Source organism: Alosa alosa, chromosome 20 (genome assembly GCF_017589495.1).
Source record: "Alosa alosa isolate M-15738 ecotype Scorff River chromosome 20, AALO_Geno_1.1, whole genome shotgun sequence".
In the NCBI taxonomy this organism is placed as follows: Eukaryota; Metazoa; Chordata; class Actinopteri; order Clupeiformes; family Clupeidae; genus Alosa; species Alosa alosa.
In genome coordinates this window covers 12,402,721-12,413,378 of record NC_063208.1, presented here as the reverse complement: position 1 = coordinate 12,413,378, position 10,658 = coordinate 12,402,721, and the positions used below count along the sequence as shown (strand labels likewise).

General features: G+C 41.6%; 1 protein-coding gene across 1 annotated transcript in view; it reads right to left on the bottom strand.

The window, feature by feature from the left end:
* slc39a7 (solute carrier family 39 member 7) overlaps positions 1–2,094 on the bottom strand; it is a gene marked incomplete in the record, with an annotated part of 9,263 nt that extends 7,169 nt beyond the window's left edge. The window contains 3 exon segments of the mRNA XM_048230500.1: positions 1–157; positions 914–1,437; positions 1,966–2,094. Of these exon segments, the coding sequence (XP_048086457.1) occupies positions 1–157; positions 914–1,432 (676 nt within the window).
* Positions 2,095–10,658: the final 8,564 nt, after the last annotated feature.

Below are 10,658 nucleotides of genomic sequence, written 5' to 3'. Positions count from 1 at the left end.
GAATGAGGTGGAGGAAGGCGTCTCCCAGCAGTCCGCCAGACGCAAAGCTGAGCAGCACTTTCAGCAGGTTCTGGTGCTGGTCCGTGTTGGACTGGACCGGGATGAGGAAGAGGATGAGGAAGGGTGCGGCACTGATCAGCAGAGTGGCACCTATTGCCTAGACAACACAGAGGAGAGAAGAAAAAAGCTAAAATGAATTATGGGATATAATATGATAGGCTCGGAGAGAATAGGACCCATTGTATCTGGTTTTGGTCAAAGATTGCACTATTTTGCCTATTTTGAGAGTTTACTCATTGTAGTACTGTGGGTTTTGGCCTGCAATTTGGAGGTTTCAGGATTTCGCAATGTCCTAAAAATAAATGGCAGAAATGTAATTAAATCAAAACACTGCAAACCTTCACCATATCAACAAAGACCTCAGGGTTTAAGAATGCAAAACAGCCAGAGTGTGCGGCCCAGTCATTGGCTCACCTCACACTTATGAACAAGGCATTCAAGCGCCAATATTTGATCTAGTATCCGAGTGTAACATGCCTCTCTAGGCAAAGCATTTCTTCCACTAAATTCATGCCAGGCTTACTGAAAGTGATTGCAGCCATTTTGTTTGCACTCCCTGAGGGAGGGCACAATCTCTTTACAGAAGGATGAGCAGCGAGACTTTTCTCTCGTCTTTGACTATTACAGTCACAGGTTGACACCCTTTTCAGCTGCTGCAGCTATCAGTGTCCAGTTAAATCAGATATTGTTCCATCCAGTAATAAATATTAATCTACAAATCAATCACACAAACACAAAAGAAGACAAACACAAAGTTTGGACACAAACACACACACACACACACACACTTCCCCAGTCCACTTTCACTGATTCACACTGATAGCTCATTAGGAAGCAGAGGAGTAAGTTGTACCTGCATCCACAGCTCCACCAAGTCACGTTTTTCTGCCTCAGCTTCCTGCTTTAGCTCAGGAGCATGGTCATGGGAGTGTCCATGGTGTTCGTGTGCATGTCCATGGTGCTCGTGTGCATGTCCATGGTGCTCGTGTGCATGTCCATGGTGATCGTGAGCGTGTCCATGGTGATCGTGAGCGTGTCCATGGTGATCATGCGCGTGTCCATGGTGATCGTGAGCGTGTCCATGGTGATCGTGCGCGTGTCCATGGTGATCGTGCGCGTGTCCATGGTGGTCAGTGATCTCCTCTTCACCTGTTGGGATGTTAGCCTCAGCACTCCACTTGCTGGCTCCATGAAACATCTTCGGTGCTTCATGAGAGTGGCCATGGTGGTGCCCATGGTGATGGTGCCCGTGGCCATGACCATGCCCATGGTCTCCATGAGAATGGGAGTGTGCCCTGGTCTGTTGGGCAGCTAAAAGCACTACTGCCACTGCTAGCAGATTCAGTGCCAAACTGCATCGAAGACCTGCCATCTTGCCTGACAAAAACAGAAAAAAATTGACCGTTTCTAAACACAGGAAATCGAATGTCTCCAAAGAATCATTGTGTGTTGCAATTTGTGACAAGGTTCTTCTGGTTTGATATGGTGTTGAATGGTGGATTTATAAAGACAAGTAGCTTTTTAGAGAAACTGGAAAGCTAAATACAATCAACGTTACTCTACCAACATTACTGTACGTATGTCTATGCAAGCTGTTTTCAATACAGTAACTCAAACGGAAACGCTACACGAATAGGTGTGTGACACTGGATAAAGTTTGAATGAGTAAGAGTATTAGATATTCACGTTAACAACAAACACACACGTGATTAGACAGTATTAACTGGATTACTTGCAAGCTCAGCTGACAATAATACCAAGAGCAAACAACAAAGATATTTAGCTGTTCAAGCTAACTTGCTAGCCGCAAGACACTAGATGTTAATGTTGCATGCGGCAATTTTACGGAAAGCTCGAAACGCGACTGTTTATTTTTTGCAAACGATAAACACTGGTTCTACTTACAATGTCTGGAACAGGATCTGTTGTACTAACGATGCAAGCTTCAGTATCCTGGTTATTTCTACCTGTGTGTTCTGATGATTGGATGCTGCACTTTCAAAGACGTGGCATATCGTCAACTGTGTAGAGTCTCGCGTGAATGCATACCCTCATACACCAAGGAGGCATCGCGAGATTACATAAGTTCGAAAACGTAGAGATCCGGGTTATGCAAGAAAGCAGCTGGTAATTAGTATTTTTGTGACCACTTACCTCTGAATTAGTGGAATAGGAATATGATATAGATCTGTCTGGATGTCAGGTGACGACCCGATAAGTAAAAAAAACAAAACAAAAAAAAGCAATGGATGTTTAGCCTACACTAGCCTATAGCCTATCCACTGTAAAAATGACTGGCTGCTTAACTCAATCAATGTAGTTGCTTTAACTAGTTAAGTAAGATGATGTAGACTTGACAAGTTAATGGCAAAATGTCTTGATATCCACTGTCCCATTGACCCACAACTTAACTCTAAGATTAATTAAGATTACTTGACAAGGTAGAATGTACATTTATGAGATGAGAGATTCCTCTCTTTTTTTACCCGCACAGTTAGGCCTAGGGCTTAGGCTAGTTAATGTGCCACTGCTGTCCCTTTTGAAAACCCTGGTTTAGCAAAACGCATATTGTAGAATCCTTATTTCCAGGTTTATCTTGGTGTTGAACATGCTCAGTGGCTCCTTTCGAGCTGCAGTCCAAAGGCATAGGCCTACCTTTCCTGCATGTCCAAAGACGTCAAATTAATTTGAAAACGTGAGAGATCCAAGTTATGCAAGAAAGCCCCTAATGATCCGCAACTGCAGTTAGGTCTGGAAATAACTGTATTAAACATTGACCATGTTGTTAAGGACATGTTATATACTACAGTATAAAACTTATATGGCTATTTAAAACAAGTCAACTAGAATAGATGTCAGTGTGTAGGTAATTGCACATGAATTGGATAGGCCTATTACCCACTGGCATTACTTAACTCAGTCAAAGCAACAAGATGACGTGATAAGGTAAGCTACATTGATGGTTTTGACGGTAAAGGAGTGCAAAGGAGTTTTAATTAAAGAGAGTTACTTAATGTGCCATCTGTTCCTTTGTAAGGCCTTTGTAAGTCATGCCTGTTCCTTTGTAAGTCCTGGAATTCCTATTTCTAGGGTGGTTCTTTGTGTTGGACATGGAGTCACTAGTTTTGTCTCATCATTATAAGGTGCATGAATGAACATATACTTTCTTTTATTTTATTGAAAGGTAATTTGCTATAAATGGTTATGGTTATGGTACCTATAGTTATGGTAAATACCAGTATCAAGCATGACCATCTGATGTCATTCCCCCTACTATCCTAGAGAGGGAAGTGTTGAGTCACGATATCACAGCCCCATGGCCTGCACTGCACCCAGAGTGTCTGTTCACCACCAGGTCATTGTTCCACCAGTATGACTGTTTTCCCAGTTAAGTCACAATGCAGTGAGTTAATTATCTCAATGGAGATGCAGATAAACCAATCAGACCCTCTTCTGTTCTCTAATAGCCTGGAAAAATACAAACTCATTCACAAAGTGAATACAGTCTGGTGACGCTCGATTGGGAAACATTTCCAATACTTGTCTTTTACTTTTTATTTATGCATTGTTGGGCTGTTGTGATAAGTACATTTCCCAGGTTTGGGATTTAATAAAGTCTTATCTTATCACTTGCATTGTGACTGGGACTAACTTTGAAATCATTAGTCCTGCCTTACCAATCACATTGATCAAAGATTCTGTTACATCCTACTTCGCCTAAACTTTACAAACTGACAATAAACAGCACCAACAGTCAGGAAACAATGTACGTGGGTCTACCTTTGCTGTCAACAAATGTCTGCATTTTTTGACGTTTCCAGTTGTTGCTGCTTCTGTTTATCACAATACATTTTGGTTTCGTCTTCCCCTTTCATCGCAAATCGATTGGCCTGACATTTTTGTTGTTTGAGGGAAATGGTTATGAACTATGGTGTTCCAGACTAGATCTCCCTGAAATAAGATCTAGGTAGGTGGGGCCAGGCTAGTTCTCCAAAGCTGAAGACTGTTTCTTGATATGATATCTGACTGGGCTCACTGGGCTTTTTGGACAAGGGACAAAGACGACTCATTATGTTTGCACTTTCTCCCAACCCAAAGCCCCTTATAATATCTCCACTGGTCTTGTTCACTTGTTTCTTCCACCAGTTCTGTATACCTTAACCTCTTCCTTTCAGTATCTTCCATCACATCTTGAATAATTAGCTTAATAAAGTAAGCAATGCGCTCACACTCAATACAACACCATGTCTGGTCTCAAAACAGTCAATTATACACAGTGGAATTTGCAATTGCCTTCCAACATCCACCAGCAGTTTTCAATCCTGTGTTTTGCCCCATCTTCCTGTATTGTTTGTATGCGCCTGATAACCACGTTTCTGTCTCTCTCACACAAATGAATTTACTGTCCCTGTCTTTAACTAAAGATAGTGATGCACCGCTATTGAAATTCTGGGCCGATACCAATCTTTAAAATTCCACTTTGGCCGATACCGATAATTTTATTGACATTGTTTTTGATATACCTTTGCTGGCCAAAAAGTATTCAAAATACATTTCATTTTTTTTCCAACAAGAAAATTAGAGGAGAGCGAGAAGAAAGAAAATTGAATGTGCCACTCCCTCTACTCCCTATGGAAAGTTTTCAGATCTGCACCCTTAGAATAAGTTGGCGACACTTATCAGCGATTTAGTCATGGCCAGCTAATTTGAAAATATTGTCCGTTTCACAGATGGTCAATGGCAGCAAAAAAGGGCCATATCGGCCGATACCGATAGCCTGCCGATATATCGGCGCATCACTAACTAAAAAGGGATTTTAGAACATGATTATGTCTGCAGGTGTACCAACCCTGGGTCAGGCTAATTAGTACTAGAGATAGTAAGTTCGAATTTAAAGGGACACCAGGCAAGCTTGATGCTTTTTCTCTACGAAACTCCCCCTCGCTCGGTCTGAAGCTCTCTTCCTTTTCTTTGCATCCTCCGTTGCCCGAAAAGGGTTTTCGCTGCGTCTTCGCTGGCTCTGCCATTATACACACGTTTGCAACAATCGCTAACGTTTCGTTAGCCTGCCTCTGTGCTGTATGCAGGATATAAACTGATCCTGCTTCGGTCGGCAGGTACACTGAACTTCGACACTGAACTTGCAAGCGGGATATTCTTCCTACAGGCAGTAGGGGCGGGCGAGACGAGAGTCTTCATTCGCCCTGTAATGAGTCATTTAACCATATACCGACTTACGAAGATGAGTAATCAACACGAAAACGTTGCCTGGTGTCCCTTTAAACTGCTCAAATCAGAAAATTAAGGTTAACCAGTCTGAATCTGTTCTGAATTATTACAAAGTGAATGTTTGGCTTTCTTCACTGGTCAAGCCTGAAACTCTGCCAAGTCTGAAGCTCTTTGTTTCTGATCCATCTTAAAACTCTTAAGTAGCACTTACTGATTTATCTGCAGTGTGTAAAACTTGTGATACTCCTGCTATAACCAACATTCAACCATTGTTAAAAGCTTGAGATGGATCATGAGTCGCTGTATCACATTCTGTATGATCACAGAAAGTAAAGTGTTTCTGTGTAAATGTAGATATCCACATGAAAATTAAATACTTGACCTCCTTCCTATTCATGCATCATTCTAGCCATCATACTTGGTTTGATAAAGCTTAATTTGGGAAAATGCTAGCACAAATAAATTGACAATTGTTAATGATGGCAGCTGCTAGCACTGCTCGGTTATGTAGGTTTTGTCATAGGTTAATTATGGGGGCCAAGCAGCGAAGCTGCGAGGCACCATTAGTGTTTGTACCTTTTCTTATTATTCTTCTCCAATGTAAGTCTATGGCAGCCCATAGAACCGTACAGTAAAAAGTTGTGAAATTTGGCACATTGATTCGGGATAGTCCCATAATTCCTTTCACCAAGTTTCAGGTCTGAACCAAAGGCTGTCTAGCGCCACAAATGGGTCAAAGTCCACATTGCATTTATGCACTTAACCTTTGAACCGTATGCCCGATTTCTAACATCGAGATATAGTTGGAATCCTTAGATGAGGCCGAACTCGACGCACCCCATGATGTCAATATCCGCCATGTTGGGCCATCCGCCATATTGAATTTCATCAAAAACCCTCAAAAGTCTTCATGGGTAATAAAGTTTCTCCAATTTTCACGAAACTTGGCACAGATGATCTTCAGCCCATGATTCACAAATGCATTGCTTTTTGGACCCATATTCAAAACCCGATGCCTGTGACAACCAATCAACTTTTTGGTTACTGATTCCTGGGATACTGGAACACTGGCCCACATGAAATTTAGCATGTATTACTAGGCTGGTAAAGAATGGAAGCTTTAAGAACCTGGGGGCTATCCTGGCCACCTAGAATCTCCTTTCAGTGAGACACTAGTCTGGCACACGACAATATACTAACGTTTCCTTAGGCACAAAGGGTGACGGGCCAATCAGCGACAAAAAGGGGATGATGCTTTATAGTCTCAAAATCGAAAGTGGCTGTGGTAATATATATAAAGAAATTGCAGTCGAGAATGTACAGCAAAGGTAGGCCTAGATACATTGTTTCCTGACTGCCAATGTAATTTATTATCAGTTTGTAAAGTTTAGGCAAAGTGGGAACAAACATTAGGAATCCCTGATAAATGTGATTAAATAGAAATATGGGCTATTGCACAATTGCTGTAAATCAATTCATGATTCTCCAGGTCGGGGGACAGCAAGTTGTAAGACTGGTTCTCCCTAGGCAGGTGGGCTAAGGCTGCAAAAGGCATGCAATTCTCCCTATTACAAGTTAGTTTACCATCAAAATTATTTAGAAGCTGTTATATTATGGTAAAATGCCTTTAACCTATAGTTTAGAACTTTGGTAAGCTTACACTTGACATCTCACATCTCCTTAAATTTAATTTGGTTCACTCAACAAATTTGCCGCCAACTGCCAAACAGAACTCAGCAACCAAAGCAATTTTATGCCAATATGTTGTGATGTGAAGGTTTGAAGTTTGAAGTTTGAAATTTAGCATGCTGCCTCAGTACTATGCTTTAGATTACATCCAAATTTTGTGATGTTCTGTCCATACAGGGTAGCCTGACGAGCCACATTAAAATGTAGGGTCTGGGCACTCACCGTTCGCAGTGCTCAGTCCGAGGGGCGGGATAATCAGTTGTCTTTCAAATTCCCTCTGCACGCAATAGGACAGCGGCAGCGCTATGAGTCCCATGCGTTTCCCACCAGCGGAGCTAGTTGGCTAGTTCAAACGTTTGCCTACTAAATAAAAGCTTAACTCGTGTCACACTGTTCGCCAGCAGCAACATCAATCTTATTTGTTTTCAAGTAGCAGGGAATTCAAGCCAAACCGTTGCAACTCTGCCATCAATCATTATGTTAAGCCCACCTAACGACTCTATACACGATTTCATTGGCCTGATTAAGTTTCGATTTCTGGAGCTCACAAGCCAACGGAGAGTTGCTAGACTAGTCCTGGCAGCAAATGTAATTTGCGGCCGCTAGGGGCGCGTCTAGATTTCTAGGCTACATACAGGGTGCTGCAACTGACACATTTCAATGACTTGGACCCTGATGATCATTGCTTGTGGATGTGTGCATGTGCATATGTGCATGCATGCATGTGCACACACACACACACACACACACACACACACACAAAGGCACATACACACACACACACACAAATGCACACACACAGGGACACACATGCACACATTCACACACAGATGCAGACATTCACACACAGGACATCCATCCCCTGCATGAGTTGTTATATTCTCTGGATATCCAGGTTGGCCCTAATCAGGGTCGGATTCAGTGTGGTTCACGTACTGAGATGACCAACACTCTTTGCAACCTGGAAAGATGACTATTTGATTGTTTAGTTCGAACAGCTGGTGGATGTCTGTGAAGGCTGTCTCTCCCTCGATATGCATCATTGTAAATAAAACTATGTTCCATATTTTTTCTGTGCCTGGCTGGATCTTCATTCATCTCTGGTGTGAAAATGTTCGTAATACTGTTAATGGCACCATAATTTGCCTGGAAATCCTCACGTCTTTGCTAATTTGACAACATATCATCTCCTTTAGATTAGAGGGAAATACTATTTTTCCAACATTTTAAGTTTGATGGAGCCTTCACAACTACAATATTACCGAATATAACAAAGATTCTTGAAAATGCCTGACAGTGGGATTTAAACAGTTTCCGTAGAACTTTTTTTTATGTGCTGACATTGTGTTTCACTCAGTTTTGAAAAGCATCTCAATCTAAGATGCAATGAAACCTAAAAGATTATCAATAATAACCTGTGTGTTTATGCTGTTAGTGTTTTCAAATCCTATTTCAGTTGAATATTCTTCATTAAACGGGCACCAGGCAAGCTTGATGCTTTTCAGGGGCGGGGCCACAGGGGCCCGGGCCCCATCTGAAATCTCATTGGCCCCTGACTGGCCCCTGTACCGTCAATCATCAATAAGTGTCAAACTTGTTGAGAACAACGATCAGAGATGCAATTCCATTCCCAAACAACTGGTGGCAGTAATGCACCTTTGAAGCTTGAAAGCTAAAGCACACAGTGAACTGTAAAAGAAAGAATACATTTGGCTAACCAGAAATGTCTCTGCTAATGTGAAGAAACGATACATTTGGCTCACGGGAGTATCAGCTAACGTGAAGGACCGATACATTTGGCTAACGAAAGTATCAGCTAGAATTCTAACGTGAAGAACCGATGACAGCGTTTCATCCTCCACAGAAGTTTCTTGGTGAGTCACAAATCTCTATGTTGGTTATCATCATTATGTGAAAGGGACGTTTATTTGTTGCTGTCACAATATGTTAAAGTTTGTCAATTAAATTACGAAGCAGCAGCAAGCTTGCAGTGAACTGTTAACTGACTTAGTCAGTGAACTGTTAACATTAACTTAACGTTAGGTTACTTGAGTTAGGTTTGATTGTTTGTTAGCATGCTGATAGATTTTATGTATGGAAAGGTAATGTATGAAGTGTTTGAAATGGTGTTATATGAAATGCAGAGAAATGGACATCCTGTTTGTTTGGGGTCCGAAATTAATAATATTACATGCGCTAGTGCGCCTTACCTTGCATGGATTCTAGTTGCTGCTACTGGAAGAAACTGGAATCCATGCATTTCCACTGAATTATTTTTGGAATCTGATCCCTTATCATACCTGTTCATTCTTACTCGTTGCTCAACTTATCGTGACTAAATTCAAGATGGCTGCAAACGCTAAACTTCGTGAAGATACTGTCTGTATAAATCGTCTTGTAAGTAAACTACCAGTGCTTTTTCAAAGTTCTCAATGTCTCGTTTTAAATGTCAGGGCCCTCGGAAGTCTACCAATGAAGTGTGGAGATACATTGAGCCTCGTAAATGGGTGATTTATTTGCATGGCTAGCCCGATGCCGAAGCACCACTATTGAAAAAGCTGTTGGTAGCATCGGCTAACTAGCGCCAGATTTTGCCAGAGTGCAGGGGACAAGCCGAGATGGGCTATGAGACATACGTTCACACTCGGTATCATGTTTCAATACACTTTAGGTCAATATCACACCGGAATTCTCCTTTAAAGTAAAACTTGTTTAATTGAACGAAAAATGTGTGTATGATGATGTATGATTTCTGTTTAAAATATTAATGTATTTCCACTGAAGTGTCTATTATATTTTAGTTTTATATTGTGTTTTCAATGCACATTATAAATAAATGGGAAAATTGTTAAGAATTGTATTGGCTTTTTTGTTTTTTAGCATTTAGCATTCAAGTATTTGAACAAGGTAAGACTGGTGAAATGTATGCACCTTACTGCTGTGGTGTAGTCTAGTTAGCTGTAGTGGGTATACTGTGATCAACCCCAAATATTAATACCTATCCTTGTCTGTGTTAAGTGGGTATACTGAGATGGTGATGCTTTTTAAGTGGGTATACCAGAGACTTTCTAATGAGGAGACACAGCACTCAAAAAATCCTCCATAAAAATGCATGGGGCTAGTTTGTAACGCCAATACACATATCCCACCCCTTCCTCGGCAAAACGTCAACATGTGAATACATTGAGCCAATCATGTGGTGTGATGTGAATACATTGAGCCAATCATATGGTGTGTTGTGAAGACATCATGCCAATCATGTGTTGTGAACTCGCACCTGGAGCAAGATTGGTGTCGTGAAGCCTTGCGCATGCACATTTCTGCCGAATAGGATGCCCGATGAGTGCCCAAAAAGCGTTGCAATATGGCCTTTGGGTATACTGCGTATAGTCCTGCATATCACGTAGACAACGTGCCTCTGCCTTACTGAACAAGTGATTTTCTTTGTATGGATGTTGACGGTTCTTGGCCCCTCAGTGTATGATGTGGCCCCTTTATGGCCCCTGTCTCAGAAAAATCCTAGAACCGCCACTGATGCTTTTTCTCTACGAAACTCCCCCTCGCTTGGTCCGAAGCTCTTTTCCTTTTCTTTGCATCTTCCGTCAAGGGTTTTCGCTGCTTCTTCGCTGGCTCTGCCATTATACACACGTTTGCAATAATCGCTAGCGTTTCGTTAGCCT